This window comes from Blennius ocellaris (assembly GCF_963422515.1).
Source record: "Blennius ocellaris genome assembly, chromosome: 4".
NCBI lineage: Eukaryota > Metazoa > Chordata > Actinopteri > Blenniiformes > Blenniidae > Blennius > Blennius ocellaris.
This window is the reverse complement of record NC_137653.1, coordinates 24,503,640-24,520,925: the sequence shown is the minus strand read 5'-3', so window position 1 is coordinate 24,520,925 and position 17,286 is coordinate 24,503,640. Positions and strand designations below refer to the sequence as shown.

The 17,286-nt window shown below is 43.6% G+C and overlaps 1 protein-coding gene across 2 annotated transcripts; it reads left to right on the top strand.

Annotated features, from left to right (window-relative positions):
* Window positions 1-8,163: 8,163 nt before the first annotated feature.
* ift52 (intraflagellar transport 52 homolog (Chlamydomonas)) lies at window positions 8,164-14,242 on the top strand. Of its 2 annotated transcripts, none has more exons than XM_080494923.1 (14): window positions 8,164-8,404; window positions 10,219-10,354; window positions 10,739-10,826; window positions 11,155-11,284; window positions 11,392-11,467; window positions 12,160-12,231; window positions 12,329-12,455; window positions 12,539-12,619; window positions 12,704-12,772; window positions 12,856-13,010; window positions 13,103-13,190; window positions 13,645-13,753; window positions 13,837-13,982; window positions 14,055-14,242. In XM_080494923.1, exons 2-14 carry the CDS (start codon window positions 10,236-10,238, stop codon window positions 14,094-14,096), a joined length of 1,302 nt encoding a protein of 433 aa, XP_080351049.1. In that variant the 5' UTR covers window positions 8,164-8,404; window positions 10,219-10,235; the 3' UTR covers window positions 14,097-14,242. The 2 variants fall into 2 exon arrangements, with proteins under 2 accessions (XP_080351049.1, XP_080351048.1); XM_080494922.1 differs by having other exon boundaries at window positions 12,536-12,619.
* The last annotated feature ends 3,044 nt before the right edge of the window (window positions 14,243-17,286 follow it).

Sequence of the window (17,286 nt, the reverse complement as noted above, 5' to 3'; positions counted from 1 at the left end):
CTCCTATTAAAGCAGCACATAGTGTTGAAAAGAGAGAATTGGGCCCTGGTTACACATTTTGTTTTCATTTCAGAAAGGTTTTACATTTAGTTGGCAAGTGTAGAAAGCAAAGTTTATTTACATGGAAATGGCATAAATGCTGATAGTGAAGTAATTTTCATCTTAGGCCATTAGTGGGTGCTGTCCTTTATTTTTTTGTAATAAAACCACACACATTTTTACATGCACGCAGAGAACAAACCTTTAACCTTAACAATGGGACTGCCACCAAGTTGAACTGTTACTAGTGACTCTGGATGAAACTTTGATGTTATCATCCATCTACTGAGCATTTGCAGAACTATCCTATACTGGGCCATTGTGTGCATGCACAGGAGCAGCGTTTCAGAAAACGTGCATTTTCTACATTTCCAGAGAGCATTTTCAAAAGTAGTGTTTTCTACCGTTTCTATAGAGATGGAGTCTGAGTGTTTTTGAAAGATTGCTTTTGTCAATGGCTCCAGGCACTATTGTTGTGCAAATTTACACCAAAAAAAGCAATGAAAGTTATCAGTTTTCAATTGAATACCTCTCGTATGATGCCTGATTGTTTAAGTACAGATGGAGTTACAACATGGGAGAAAGATGCTGGATACTCCTTGACAATGTATGAACTATGAACAAGGACAGGAAGAATCGACAGACAGAGACAACAGTGTTACAATTATTTTAATATTGTCAGGGATTGCAGGTGGTGTGCAGAGGGATTCAAGTGCAAACTCACAGAGTTCCATGAAAAACAGAGTTTATGGTTGAAAAGGTCCAGGGAAAATTAAGACCACAGGTAATCTGGAACAACAGGTGAAAAGAAGAGCCACAAGATGAGCCGACAAAGACAACAGAGGGAGAGGGGTTTAAATACACAGGGGAAGGGTGGACACAGGTGGAACACAACAATGGGAGCACACAAAGGGAGAAGATCATTGGTTAATTGGAAACATGAGGTGAGAAACACAGGGGCAAACACAGAGACCTGACAAATATATGACAAAGGTGACTTAAGAAGCTTAATAGGTATTGTTAACGTGCTAATAATTGCTCAATCAGTTCCCGAATTAATCATTTATCATTCACAAAGTAGTTACAAGTGTAGATGTGCTTAAAAAAAAAAAAAATCCCCTTTTCACTGCCTCCAAGCATTGTTGTCACAAAAATAAACAAAAAAGTGTTTTGTGTGTTTACATTCCACCGCAGCTCAAACTGCTCCATTGGCTACAGAAAAGGTTAAAAGTTTGGGACGTCATCAACATAAATAGATGAGCGGGTATTGTTTGCAGATGTGTCAAACTGGCTCAGGCAGAATTGCTCAGGCAGTCAAGACAACCATGTCGGAGGAAAGATGAAATGCAGTAAACCTGAGTTAAACACAGCACACTTCAGTTGCCCACAGAGCTGTCCGGATGAGCGACACTTTGAACTTCACTAAGTGCTGGAAGTGACACGTGCTCCGGCTCGGGGCCAGACACTGCAGTGAACGTGGCCGAGCTGGTAGAAATGCAACGATCACATTGAAATACTGCGTTTGATTTGCAGAACCTTGCGGTGATATAACGAGTGAGCTGAGCTGTGAATCAGAGCTGCAGTGTGGGTCTGACGGTGTTCCAGCCACACCATGGACATCCCGTCAGTCAGCGGGGCAGGAAGCCGGCGGCCAGCGGGTCGTCTGGCCAGCAGGACCGGGCGCGCAGGGGTCAGACTGTCAGGTGGAGGGGGTGCACGTAGGTGAGGCAGCGAGGGGAACAAAGAAATACCAGCTTCCACCTCCTCCTTCCCCATCCCGTCTGCCTTCCCTTCCCCTCTGAACAATCGGCACTGGCAGGAACAGGAAGTGATGTCGGTGGATCCAAACGGGGCAATTCCTTTTCGGAGGCTCAGAAAGACGAGCGTGGAAGTGAGGCTAGAAACAAAACACACGCAGGGCGAGTGGCAGGAGGGCATCCTGTTTGTGTGTGTGTGTGTGTGTGTGTGTGTGTGTGTGTGTGTGTGTGTGTGTGTGTGTGTGTGTGTGTGTGTGTGTGTGTGTGTGTGTGTGTGTGTGTGTGTGTGTGTGTGTGTGTGTGAGACGACTATTTTTAGGAAATCCAACTCCAGACAACCTGTCGTTCACTGCTGATGCACACTCTCAAAGAGTCTGAAACTTTATAACTTTGCATGAGGCTCATCTCCCAATAAAGTTGAGACGCCAAGGCCCCATTTATGCAACGTTTTCAAGCATAAACAGAACGCTGTGTTTGTATTTTGGGTGTCCGACATGACAATAAGATAAAAAAAACAAAAAAACAAAAACTGAGGACAAGCAAATGATTCATTTGTGTATATGTATAAAAATACAAAACATGCATGTAATCATATGTGTGCATGTACAAATAAACACAATTTGATAAAAATACATGAATCCTGTTTGATTAAAGGAGTAGGAAGAATTATGCACTCATATTTTTTAACTGTTCTTACTATTACATATTTGGATGTGATTTTCTGCTGGTGTAGAGAATTTTTTTTTAATGATATAAGATATGAAATACGAGCACGTTTTTTATTAAATACCAGCAAAACTGTTTAAAAAGCCACTTTAGTTTAATAGAAACAAATCCAAATATTCCAAGAAGGTTTAATACAAACAAACAAACAAACAAATCATTAAATAAAAAATATATAATTGTTATGATTTAATAATATCAAAATATGTTACATTATTATTAGTAGTAGTAGTAGTATCATTTAGGTAAAGAAAATGAAAAACTGTATTGTTATTTAAAATGATTTAAAGGGCATTATCTAAAAACTCAATTAAAAAATTTTTTTGTGTTTGTTTGTTTTAAATTTTGACCCTCTGAGCGACACACAAACAGCACAATGTTGGAAAATCACCTCCTCGGGGGGGGATTTACGTCTCAACCTGCTGCCCGATACTGGTGGAGTCCACGCTTCAATGGAGCGTCTCTCTCGTAGCAGACCAACACTTTATTCGATCCTAATGTTTTGGCTGATCTGTGTGTTTGTTTGTTGAGGTTGTGTTTGTCCATCGTTGTGGCTGCTGTCAGATATGAGGAGACACTCGTGGGCCTTGACTGTAAGTGAGGCCGCGATAGCAGTGTGACCCACACCCCCACCTCCACCCCCCTCCCCCCCCCCCTGCTCTGTGCGCATTGATGCTGGCCTCCCATCATTGTTATTTTGACTCGGGGGGCCGTCCGGGTGTCGGCCTGCCAGTCTCTTCTCCCAGCCTTCCTTGAGAATGTTAGCAGGCGCATGGCATTGAGCGCCCATTCCAGCGGCTCGCGGCTCAGACACCAAGCATGCGGCGCGCGACAGCGATGCCCTGCGAGTGACGTCACGGCCGTGGGTGTACGGGTCCCCGCCCTGAAAGAGGACACCGCGGTCTATGCCACCCGGGCTCCTTGCGTCTTTTCTTTCCCTTCCACTTGTGGGCTCTCGTCTGTCCACGGCTGCTAGTTTCAGTCACATGTCCTCCTCTGGAGGAGGTGGTGGAAGGACAGATGGGGGGGGGGGGGGGGGAGGTTGCTGCAGGCCTGTGTTGCATGTTATTAATACTATTGTTAACTGCACACTCAAGGCTGACCTCCCTGACTCAGCTCATCATGTTACAGGTAGATTGCGCACAACAGAGAAATGAACAATCCTGCTTTTTATAATCCCGTCTATAAATATGGGAGGGGATGCCTTCGCCACTTATGGTCAGATACAGGCTGATTGTCATGAAGCATCTGCCTCAAGACTTTCAAGGGCCCCGTTTACATGATAACATTTCAAATGAGAATGCATTGTTTCAGATTGTTTCAGAAAAGTTTTGTTTTGAAAACGATGTCTGTCGTGTGGGCCAAAACCGGCCCTCCAATACGCCAAGCAAATTCCAAGAAAACATTGATTGAAACACACAATGCAACACCTGGAGGAGAAGATTTTAGGACATTTCACTGTATTTGCAGCAGATGGTTTCATTAAAAATGGTTTTATGCTGAGATTTCAATACGTATTGGTACTAAATGTTGCATTTTGTAAAAAAAAAAATACATTTCACACACTCTACAACAATTTTTAAAGTTAAAGGTTATTATAGCATTATGTTGCCATTCATGTTGAAATTGGTTCGTTTGTGGCCCCTGAACTAAAATGAGTTTGATACTTCTGCTTTTATAGTCTGATGTGAACAATATTTCATTTTCTCTTTTTCTCCACCTTGATCAGCAACGCTGCTCCAGAGCCAGTTCTCCACACTGTGCCAAAGACACAGCACCCTCTAGAGGTTAAGTCTGGTAGTGCAGCTTTGTGTCTGGCAGTCTTCACCTCGACTTTGTTTTTGTTTCTTATATTTGAATCTCCATTTCAATAACTCAACCAATACCATAAAGATGTTCTAACGGCAACTTTGAATTGATGATTTGCCATAAGGTAGACGAGTGGCTTATCGCAGAGTGAAAGGAAAGACTTCTTATAGAAAGAAGAGCGGTTCAGAGGTGCAGTCCATGTATGTTATTAACAGCGCCATCGCTTGATTAACGCCTATTCTGTTCTTCAAAAAAAATCTCCACATTCAATCAAAAGTCCATTTGCAATGGAGAAATGGTTCATTGTGCCGTGTTACAAAGGCACCTTTTAGCCCATTGTGTGGCGGGAGTCAGAGGTGAAGGTCAGCTCGCTGCTAGAAAGACACAACTTCGTATCTGACAAGCTGCTGAACAGCTGCCAGTGAAAATCTTCCACAATTTACGACATTCGCTCTAAACACTGTGCAAAAACTGAAAGTGGGAATATTATAAAGCAGTGGTTCCTAATTTTGCACAAGCAGAAACCTTCGTTTCACCAATCCATGGTAAAATAAACATTTAGGTAAACAATGTGATGCAGTACACACGTCAAAACCTTGGGAGGTAGCACCCCTCAGGAGGGCCCCTGGAGAGGGGATGGGAGGGGATAAGGCAAGCTCTGGTCACCAGTCTCGCTCCCTCTCCACGCCTCCATTGCTGGTGCCACCGCCCTCTTGATGTGGGCCGTCTCCACCCTCCAAGACTCGGCCTGGGCCTCTGCCCTCTGGCTCGACTCCGCCCCCAGGGACCGCTTCCGTGCTGTCCCGCCGAGGTTCCGCCGAGGTCCCGCCTTTCTCAGCGGAACTGGGACTGGAGCCGGGACCGGACCCAGTGAGCCCACGACCTGGCTTTCCTCCCCCCAGAGATGGTCTGCCGACACGTTGCCACCGCCATTCAGCCCTGGAGTGTCACACTCAAACTAAGCAACAAAAACACAAAACAATCATTACCAACACTAATAAGCCATATTAGGCTGTAAACCCAAGTAAAGACATTTGAAATGCTGCAAACCCAACTCCCATAATGCATTGCAGCGATCAACTCCATGATCGGCTGGCAAGTGTTAATCTAACAAAATCAAGATCATAAAACACCATTAAAGAAGCTTAAACAATTATTCAATAGCAGTCTCCAGACTCTCCCAACAAGATAGATCTCATGACATGGCAGCGCCTCCATTGTTTATGTTGGAAACACAGAAACGCTGAGAAAATTAAAACAACTCTGATGGCAGAGCTGTCTGTGGTGCTGAAACCACTATTGTGGTGCGTCTGCACTCAGATTCACATAAAAGCACAAACAATTTTCTGACCTTTCCTTTGCTGAAGGTCTGGTAGTCCAGGTGTTGGTCTCCCATCTTTTAAAAGCTGCTGTTTTTCCTCAAAAGAAAGTAGTGAAAATGTCTTCATCGTCTCTAGTGCCATTATCCTGCCTGTTAACCCGCCAACTAGCTGGAGAGCGTAGCAACGCTGTATCAATTCACTAATGCACTGTGAATGTACGTGTAGCATTTAGCATGGCATGGTTACATCCAAAGGCAGAGTAGTGATCTGCCTTTTTATGTGAATAATTTTCATTTTAGGGAACTGACTGCACATGCACAAACACACCTATACACTGGATATGACCGGCAAAGGTAGTGATAGTGATTAGCGAGCTGGAAAAGCCATTTTCTGACAGTGAGGCACCCCTATAGTCCGGCCCGGACGGTTGGCACAGTCAAACCAAATTTCTTCTGCCAGAGGGACCTGGATGAAGAAAATGACATCATTTTGTGCGGCAGGACCCCGCAGTGCAGAACTTTCTTCTTGTTCTTATAGAGTATGAATCGGCCTTCAGCGAGCACAGGAGTGAGTGACTTGTGCAGCCTCTCTGCCATACCAGGAAATAGCAGTGTTGAGTCATTCGGGCTATGAAAAGCACAAAATGTTGACACTTTGAAACCTATAGGTACTGTAGGCTACTGGAAATGGAAAAAACATATATATATATATTATGTATTATATTATATTATATTCAAACAAATAATCAAAATGAATATTTTGATTATATATTCCAATATAGATCAACTTACAACAATGAATAACTTTATTAAAATTGTTTTTTAGTCTGCAAGTGAAACAAAATGTAAATCCTTATTTAAACTATGAACTATGATGTGATTTGAATCATTTGATACTGAAAATGCTTATTAAATAAACTCAATAAATAATAATAAATTCAAATTGATCCGCAACATCAACTCAGAAGCACAATATATAAAACAGTTTAACTAACAAAACAAAAATTAATAAACCAATTTGTACTGTTTTTTTATTTTATTTTTTTAATCAAAATGAGAAAGTCAGGATTAATGGCTTCAATGAGCATGTTTTGTACTGTACAGCTTTTCAAAGCGTGATTTGAAGCGTGACATTGCAGCTCTCAGCTGCTCAATGTTTAGCTGGGACCTGTGCTTGGTCTTCAGTGCAGCACCAGCAGAGAATCCAGTCTCACAAAGATAAGATATTGCAAAAAGAAGAAGAATTCCAATAGCGCTCTGCCCTACGAGTGGATACTGCCTCTCTGCACTCAGCCAGGATTCACTGAGTCTGTGATGTGAGCCTCAGTCTCAACGTGGAGTCAGACGTCATGTCAATGTACTGGTCCTCCACAAACCAGTTGGAGCTGGTGCATTGAAAGGATCGTTCACCCAGTCGTACTGGGAACTGTTCAGGAGTTCGGGCTCTTGCCCAAGGACACTTTGGCATGTGGGCAGGTGGAGATGTGAATCGAGGAAGTCGATGACCACTGCAGTGGTGACAGACCTGGCAGGAAGACCTCAGACATTAGGAATGGAGATCATTGGTCACCAGGAGGAAGCATTGATGCTGTGGAGTGCCATGAAGTTCCCCACGGATGTCCATCTGTATGTGGGTCCATGGTGTCTGAGGCCACTGGTGAGGCAGGCCGCACAGTTTCTGACCTCTGTCCTCTGACCTCTACGTTTCCATCGATACACAGCCACCAGAAGTCCCCTGCATCCTTGCTTGACCTTTACAATGCCCAGATGGCTGTTGTGGACCATGGCCAGGACGTGTCTTCTCGCCACACAAACATTATTCCAGCAGGAGACGTCACTTCTGACCCAGTGAAAGGGTGTGAGTTCCTCACATAAAGATGGAGGTAGTATTTCGGGTCTTAAAGGGCTATAAACATGAAAACAGACTCGACCAAACAAAATGGGAAATGAAGAGAAGAATAGATATGATGGAGCGAGAGTGGTTAACAATATGGGCATATCGAAGGAAATGTAGCTGTTCACAGAGTTGGAGGCGGTTTGGATGGAAAAGCCTGGAAAGACGCTTTATTGCACTTCATTATGAAAGAAACCCCGCCGCCTGCTGGACACATTGTGGAAATACATGTGCAAATCATTGTGTTTTGGGGGAATGCAATATAACACATTTTCAGAAATGTCCTGCCCTTGCAAAGTAAAAATTTGCCTTTTTGGCCACATGGATGAAATATGACCAAAGAGAAACAAATTCATAAAAGAAAAAGAATGATTTGAGAGCACAATCACATTTGGCATACGAGTAGGAAAAATTAGAAATGATGAAACCAACGTGGTCGTGTTTACAACGTTTCTTTAAAAAAAAAAAAAAAAAAAAAAAACACTGGTGCATTAATGTAAAACACGTTGCTCGCTCTCCGTGGACGCCACGCGCCGCCACTCGGTTGCTATGACAGTTCCCTTGGTTACCCCTATTCTCCCACAATGCACCGCGCGTGCGCAGCAGCGGAGGATGCGAGTGTCCGCGGAGCTCAAACGAAACGATTGTGGCCATAGATATAAAACCTGTATATATATACATCTATGATTGTGGCCACTTCTCCGCCTTTCCATCCCGCTTGGCGTTCATGTACCGGTCAAGCGGACATGAACGCGCCTTCGACGTCGGCTCTTCCCACCGTTGTGAGGCAGAATTCACTAAGTGTTGGATTGTTTACCTACTAACAGGGCGCGTGAGCTGCTTTAGACCGTCGTGAGACAGGTTAGTTTTACTCTACTGTTGACGATGTGTTGTTGCAATAGTAATGCCTTCATACGGTAAGTTTCACCTCGCGACTGAAGTGGAATGCGACTTATAGTCGTTCCTTTGTTCCAAGTGGGTTTGGAAAGAAACGACACTGGGTGTGAGTGAAGCCTCTTGACGTGAGGCGGCTGGCGAGCTCCCGTTAGCTCGTGGCTAAGTTCGCTAGCAGCAGCGCAGCTTACGACACGATCGTTACGAACTAGTCGCGTCCGTCTGCCTCACTTGGCGACGACTAAACAAGACTGGCGACTAAACAAGACTGGCGTCTCTTAAACCAAGCTCAAAACAAAACATAGGGATCTGTTGAGTTTAAAAACCCTGCATATTCTCTAGTCTTTAGTATTTTCACAGCTCTCCCGAGGCTGCAATGTGTTGTGTACTGCGCATTTCAAGGTGTATATGGTACTGCATATACATAATATCCATTGTCATGGGTTTATTGTGTTATATATTTCACATTTCAGGGTTTATTGTTTTGGATATCGCACTTTTTAGTGGTCTATTTGATTTTGTATTGCCCATTTCAGGGTATATTGTTTTGTATATTCAAGGTTTAAAGTGTTTATTGTCATGTGTACAGTAAAGAAACGTGTTTCCCTCGACAATGAAATTCGTACTTTACTGTCCACACTGAATGCCAAATACATTGTAAAACTGGAATAGACTTAAGCAATAGAAATATAAACCGAGACATTAAACTGTGCAAAAATACAAGTGGCATATACAATATATAATTTAAGGTGGAATTTAAAAAAAAAAAACGTTAGTCTGTACATAAATGTGCGAGGTCGACAGCAGTAGATGGATGAGATGTGAACTGTACACGTGTGCATCTAAAGTACATGTACAGTACAGAATTTTTAGGGGTATACTGCCTCCTGTATCACTGTTTGTCTTGCCCATATTCTCTTTTTTCAATTCTATTTTGGGTGACATATTTGGTATTTATCTTTTATTCTGTGTGATGTATGTCTCCATCGTAAGAGGGCAAGCAAGATGAAATTTGGATTTCACTCTGTGTGTTGTATGTGTGTGTCTCAGGGGCTCCACTGAGGACCCCTGCGGCTCAGAGCATTACAGTTTACTGCATTAGAGTTCAGCTTCCTTCAGCTGCGGCATTCACATATGCATTTTCTTCCGGAAATGCAAACCGCGAGCATAGATTCAGTAATCAATCTACAGAAAAGCGCTATTAGATTGATAAATAATACTGTTTATTTTGATAATACTGGTTATTTTGATTCTCCAAATCCATTATTCCTACGGTCCTGCACTTTAACATTTCCAGCTATTGTGCATTTCAAAACATGTGTATTGAGTGTACTCAACTGGAAAATATAATTTAAGAAGATTGTTTAATTTTTAGGGAAGTGACAACTAATATACAATACAGATGTGTTTCTGTTCTGAGAGGAAATTAAATAGTAGTTGGTTGTTGACTTTCAAAAACGCTGTACAACACCAACTGGTGTTGCAGATGTTGGTAGATGTTGCAGTTCAGACTGTTGATGACAGAAGGGGACTATCATTATTATTGTTATTGTCTTTCATATCTTTCTTCTGTTTTTCTTCTTTTGTTGGTTTTGGTTGTTATCCATAGACTTTATAGGACAGGCATAAATAAGCCACTGGCTTCAGCCTATTCCATTTCTTTTTCCATCTAACGGGAATAGTATTTGTTATTGTTTGCATTGTCCACGTGTTGGATTATGACCAGAAATAACCAAGATTTTATTCATTCAGTTTAATTCTGTGTTTTCCATCATTTTCAGGTCAGTCTGATTCAAACATGGAGAAAGAGCAGCACAACACAGTGATCTTCAATGCTTCCAAAAAAGAGCTGTTCACCTCAACCAATGGCTTAAAATCCATGCAGAAGAAACTTCGAGCCCAGTGGAAAGTCCAAAGGTAAATAAAGTGTTTGTGAGGAAACGCATCACGTCCCAGTTTGACTCAGATCTAGTAAATTGTCACTTCACTGGGAACGTTTATGCAATGTCATTTGCAATTGTTTTCATTCTTTTTTTTTTTTATTCTATATTAGTTTTTTTCCAGAGGACAGTGCACATTAATGAACACTCGGTACAGTCACTTTGTGTAAATGCGTCACATTTAGTCAAGGGCTACTTTAACCAGAGTTTGAGCTCTTTTTTTAAATGCTGTAAAGGTGGAAATTGGAAGACTATTCCAGCTTGTTTAAACCTGTCACTGTAATGGTGTTTTGTCCAGTGGGTGGTCGGCCTGAATGGAACCTCACATTCTCCATTGCATTTACCTTCCTTCCTCCTCTAGCATGAAGGAAGAACTGTCGTCAGAGAAGCTGAAGGGAGTCAAGTTGTGGATAACTGCGGGTCCAAGAGAGAAGTTCACAGCATCAGAGGTGATTTACAAGTCCAGATGTGTTTCCCTGCTGCACGGTGGAGCAGTGGTTCGCGCTCTCGCCTCCGGGGTTCAAATAACAACTGGACCAAACGGGAGTTTGCATGTTCTCCCTTCGTGTGTTGTTTTTCTCCCACTGTCCAAAAACTTGAACGTGAGGCTGATTGGTGACCTGGAATTGCCCCTGGGTGTGAATATGAGGGTCTTGGGACCCATTTACATCACAACATCTCGTCTTTATTTCAGAAGGGTTTACATGGCAACGTCACTTTGGTAAACATCTGCATCAGACGGTCACTTTTAACTTGTTTTCTCACTCTGTCACATAGCTGGAAATGCTGAAGCATTACCTGGATGCAGGAGGGAACATTCTCGTCATGCTCGGTGAGGGAGGAGAAGTCAAATACGACACAAATGTCAACTTCCTCCTGGAGGAGTTTGGAATATTGGTCAACAACGGTGCGTACAGAGATTTGTGGGGGAAAAAATTTGAGTTTAATGCAAATGTCACAGACATCATGATTCTAAAAAATGTTCCTGTGGCGATTGTTTTTGTGACACGACAGACGCTGTTGTGAGGAACGTCTACTACAAATACTTCCATCCAAAGGAGGCGCTCGTGTCCGACGGCGTGTTGAACAGGTTTGTGCAACGTCATGTTTTTTTTTTTGTTGTTTTTTTAATCATACAAAAATTTGAAGTTTTCTTAATGTTTAAAATTTTTTTTGGTATTTATTAATAATTTTTTGGTAAAAATAATAACTGTGAATGTGAACTGCAGCACGTTGGATCCTGGCCTTAAGCCCGCTGGTTCCTCCTGGTGCTTTGACGCTATATTTGGTCGTTTAAAAAAAGAGACTCAAGACAGCAAGATATGTTTGACCATTTATTTAGCAAAACACAGTAAAGATAGCCATAAGCAATGTGCAGTTCTGTACCCTGAATGTCTCGACACGTTTCTTCTGGGGTGGGGGGGCCGCACCCCGACAGCAGGTTGCGCTTCAGCGTGATTATTCAGATTTATCAAACCGAAATCAGACGTCTTTAATCAATGTGTGTCACGAAAGCTGTGTGTGTGTTTGTGTATTGTTGTCCGGAGTAGCTGAGTTCCGTCTCTGTTGTTCTGCCATCCTACGTCAGGCAAAATATGAATTATAATCAAATGCAGGTTTTAACAGTTAATTTTTTTTTTTATCAAAAAAAGCACCGGAAACTTTAAAGACCCCCCCCCCCCCACAGTGTCCATAGAGTTATCAAAATAGGACAATATCAAGACATTTAAGCCGATTAGCTATAATTTATCTATAATTGTGTGAATTCTCTCTCCTGTCCAGAGAGATCAGCTGTGCTGCTGGCAAAGTGGTCACGGGAATCACCGAGGAGGAAAACATCGGAAACAACGCCCAGTAAGTGGCCCCGCCGTCGTGTCTTCTACGTTCAACAGTGAATTTATCTTCCAGCGCTGCTGCTGAGTTGAAGCCGTCGCGCCGTCTGTCTGCGCAGGGCCCTGACCTTCGTTTATCCGTATGGCGCCACGCTGAGCGTCATGAAGCCTGCCGTGGCCGTTCTCTCCACTGGCTCCGTCTGCTTCCCCCTCAACAGGCCCGTCCTGGCCCTCCATCCGGGGAAGGTCCGAGGCACAGCGAAACGGCACGTTTGGGACTCGTACTTGACGTGAGATGGTGTTTAAAGATGTCGTGTCCTCTCAAGGAGTCGGGGAAGCTGGCGGTTTTGGGTTCCTGCCACATGTTCAGTGACCAGTACGTGGATAAAGAGGAGAACAGTAAAATCATGGCGAGTTCAGATAAAGTCTTTTGGTTGTCGAATTATCAGAAGGATAACGTATTAAACCAACTTATTTGCTGCATTTCACTGCAGGACGTCGTGCTCCAGTGGCTCTTAACTGACAACGTTCAGCTCAATCAGATCGATGCCGAGGACCCAGAGGTGAGGCAGTACGGTGGATAATCATGCAAATCGCCGTGACAACAGCGCACGTCGAAAATGTCCTCGTCTGTGCCGTCCCGCAGATCACCGATTACACCATGCTACCAGACACCGGCTGCTTGTCCGACCAGCCCAGAGTGTGTTTGCAGGAGGTGGACGAGAACCCCCGGGGCTTCAGCTCCCTCCTCAACATGTCTCTGTTCAATTTTTCCACCGACACTCTGCCACAAGTCATCAGGCGAGTGTGCTGAAGTCACAACACTGCAGCTTACCGTGGATCTTGTTCGCATTTCTAAAGCTTTTTTTAAATTTTGATTTTCTCCCCTCCAGTGCATACAAGCAGCTCAATGTGAAAGATGAGCCCCTCCAGCTGATCACGCCACAATTTGAGACCCCTCTGCCTCAGCTTCAACCTGCTGTAAGCGTCAATCCCGTCTCACAGCTCATGTTTGGTAGTTTGCATCTCAAACAAGTATCGACTCAGGCCCCGTGTACACGACGCCTTTAACTGAAAACTCAAAACATTCATTGTCCGTTTACATGACAATGGTGCTTGGAGTCCCTGAAACCACTTTTTGAAAAAGTTTCCCCCAAGGTGGAACTATTGGAAACGGTGCCTACTTCATTTTAAGTGTTTCTGCCATTTGTAAACTGACATTTTTAAAAAATGCCTTTTAAACGTTTTTGAAAAGCCAAATCAATGAGTTTCCACTTGAAATGTCGTGTAAATGTGAACTTTTATAGTTTCTAGTTCTTTCAAAATGTAATCTTAACCTCAGCAGGCAAAGCCCCTCTGTTAATCAGGCATCGCACACACTTTGTACAGATCCCATGCTGGAAGGGATCATTTGCAAACTTTTTGCCTTTTTTAGGTCTTTCCACCCGCTTTTAAGGAGTTGCCTCCTCCCATGCTGGAGCTCTTCGATCTTGATGAAGCATTCTCCTCCGAGCAAGTTCGCCTGGCACAGCTCACCAATAAATGTAGGCTGAAATTGGTCAGTTTTTAAAAAAATATATATATTTTATTACTTTTGAAGGTACCATACATAATGTTATATTCACAGGTACAGACGACGATCTCGAGTTCTACGTGCGGAAGTGTGGTGAAATCATGGGGGTGACGCCAAAGTTGGAGAAAGAGCAGCGGGACGCAAAGCACATCTTGGAATACATTTTCTTCCAGGTTGTCGAGTTCAAGAAGCTCAGTCAGGTAAGGGATTTCAAACTATCCAGCAAATTAAAACAGAAATTCCCCTTTGAAACGAACCATTGTTTCTTGCAGGAACACGATGTGGACGCAGAGGCCAGATTCACTCCAACATGAGTAGATTTAAGAGTTGTTTGCTATAACGAACACAAAAAAAGGACTCTTCCAACTGTTATGGACCATGGTGGCTGCTCCCAATGCTTAAATGGATAAAAAAAATACTTTGTTAGAAATAGCCTTTATAATCGCAAATTATCTAATCAATAAAGAATAATTTCAAAAGTTGATTGCACAATTTATCAGTTTTGTGGACGGAGGCAGACAATAAGTCCAGACATCCAACAGTTCTCTGCATCGCTCACGGAGAAATGGGCTGGGGAGTCGGACTCAATATTTGCTCCTCGTCGAGTCGGGGGCTGTCAGATTTGATCAGAGAAACGTCCCACGACATCTGAGAGACACCGAGGTCGGTGTTGGACAGGTCAAGGCCGGCCATCACTTTCAGCTTCGGAAGAGACAACACCTGCGGAGTGGAGGACTTTCCCTGGAGAGGAACGGCCAGCTGGTATCCGTCAGCATCCGGAGGATTTGGGATGTTCAGAGAGAAGCCCGGGAAAGGGGAGCCGGTGTCCGACAGCAGGCGGTGGGAGACCTGGAAGGACGGCTTGCCGTCGGCCCCGTCCGCAAACGGGCCGGTCGACGTGGACAGCTGCTCCGCGGACATGGCCAACGAGCTCTGCTCCCCGTAAAACTTCCTGTCCAGCTCGCACAGAGACGAGCACTCGAAGCTCTTCAGGTCTACAAGACACAATGTTGGATTTTTTTTTTTTTTTTAAGAATTGGACGATTCAAATGAAAATATTGTTTGTGCATTCTCGTTTCAGAAATGTTTTGATTTTTACATAACATTTTGAAAATTATGTCATTTTACACGTCAACAGCAGAAACGGCAACAATGTCGTGAGCATGTTGGTTTTTGTAATGAAATCACACATGCAGGAAACGATAAGCTATAAACATTAACAACATTGAGTACACAGGCATTCATATGGTTAGACGAGGGCATTGATTGTCATGACAACATTATGTCATTGTCCATATACTGAACACGTGCAGAAGAACCATTTACTGAAGCCGAGATGCACAGTGGCAGAGTTAAGAAAAGCTACATTTTCCACTACTCACACAGATGGGGGTCCAATATTTTTCAAAAAGTTGTATTTTCAGTAGCTCTGAGCAGCGTGTAAACAAACCTCAATCATTACAGAGGTTTTCCCATTTTCACTTGAGAATGTGTAAACGGCCCATCAAACCAGCTTTACTCACCGTTACTGTCCAAACCCTTCTCCATCGTTTCCTGGGGGTAGTGAGCGTCCTCGTTGCTCCAGCTCGGCTTTAAAGCTTTGTTAATTGGCCCAGCTGGAGGCCGAGCAGGTCATCAGGCTGGAGAAGGTGGGAGGAGTCTGCAGGTTTCGCTATGAAGAGTTCATTAAACAAATGTGCTTTCATGTGTTTGTTTTCCATCACTTATACTTGTCAATTTTTTTTCCATAAAATAATCTACCCTATTCTTACCTGCAAGTACATATTTAGCTTCACATGTTTGAGTTATAGACGACACGTTTGAACAGGTTGGAGTGCTGGCAGGTGAGGTAAGAGAAGCAGGTGGGTCGCTTCCTGCAGCAGGAGGTGCCAAAGTAGCATCGGCAGGTTAAAGTCGGGCAGTGAAGCTCACTACGCAGAGTGGGCGGGGAAGATGGGGGTTCAAAATATCTGCTGAAAAAAAGCAAATACATGATATTTGGAAATAAACATAGAGTCAGGCCTGAAGGGTTAAGCGTGTATAACAAATCTTTGGAAAAAGTTAAAAGTGTGCACTTTGATGAGCAGGACCCATATTCAGGAAACTGAATAAATCTGAAAAAAATCATAAATGTTATGCAGTGTCGTGCAGGGAGTAGTTAGGGGGGGGGGGCAGATAAAAGCACACTGCTCATGATTTATCGAGCAATGGTTCACTCGTCTATTGACTATGGGAGTGCAGCAAAGACCAACCTTGTAACACTGGATGTGGTGCAGGCTAAAGCATTGACGGTCTGTTGTGGAGCAGTCAGGACCACCCCTATCCTGGCTCTACTAGTGGAATGTGGAGAGATACCCCTGTGGCTGAGGTGAGAAAAGTTAGACCTCCAGTATACTGTAAGAATCCAAAGCCAGGAAGAGTGTAACCCGGTGAAATGTCTGCTTCAGGAAAGTTGGGAGACAGCTCAGGGTGGGCAGGGTAGAGGAGCATTTGTTAAACAAGTATGGGCTAAATCACCTGAGTTCTGGGTCTTAGACATGGCTCAGCGGGCGTGAATATGTTCAGATTCAGCAGCTGCTCTAATGGCCCTGCAGACAGGAAGGTCATGTGTGCGATCTGACCCAATATTAGAGATTCTGCCTGTACTTAAGAGAGCTGAGTCTATACGCTTGTCTGTGGTGTTTATGTGGGTCCCAGCTCACGTGGGGATCAAATGCAATGAGGTGGCAGATGCAACTGCTAAAAAGGCACTGAATAATGACTTTATGAATGTTACCATGTCCATCGAATCTTCTGAGAACTATAGTATTGTAGGACAGAAGATGTCTCAAAAATGGCAAAGAGAGTGGTACACAGAGACTCAGGGGAGACATTATTATGCTATTCAACAAAGTGTTAAAGGTTGGGACTCGAGTTGGGGAAATGGCAGATTTCAACAGGTCATTCTATTCTTGAATGTGGACGTGAAGAGACTGTTCAGCACATTCTGATGAACTGCGATATGTGCAAGCATGAAAGAATCCGTCTCTACAAAAGACTTGGGAAAATTGGCGTAAAAAATCTCTTCCATAATGTCCTGTTTGGGGGCCCGCTCCCCCGAGGAGGGACTGCTCGCTCCCCGTGTAAGAAAAATGGAAAACCACAGTGAGTTGAAGCCACCAAACATGAAACTTGAGAATGAAATCAACACATGAGTTTTATTACAAATCAATCTACCTAAAAACACTTACAGAAATATTTCTGGGTTCAAAGAGCTGTTCACCACACAGGTGGATCTTGCTTCTCAGAACCAAAAACCGGGCCCCAGTGAATACGGTGGAAGAAAATGGAAAAAGAGCCCCGGCTCAGAATTACTGCCTCCTTTTCTCTATCTCCTCCCATGTCTTCCTCCTGTCCCCGCCCGTGCTTTTCCAGTCACGGGACATCAAAATGGAGGAGTAAGCTGGTTTGCACCTGTTCTTATCAATTTTAGCAGGCCCCAGCCAAGACAACTACAGCCCCAAA

Bases quoted from the DNA above. Each gene is read 5' to 3' on its own strand.
- ift52 (XM_080494922.1), top strand. From the start codon at position 10,236: ATGGAGAAAGAGCAGCACAACACAGTGATCTTCAATGCTTCCAAAAAA. The intron at 12,773-12,855 runs GTGAGGCAGTAC...GCCGTCCCGCAG, and splicing joins TCGATGCCGAGGACCCAGAG to ATCACCGATTACACCATGCT. The intron at 13,011-13,102 runs GCGAGTGTGCTG...TCTCCCCTCCAG, and splicing joins ACTCTGCCACAAGTCATCAG to TGCATACAAGCAGCTCAATG.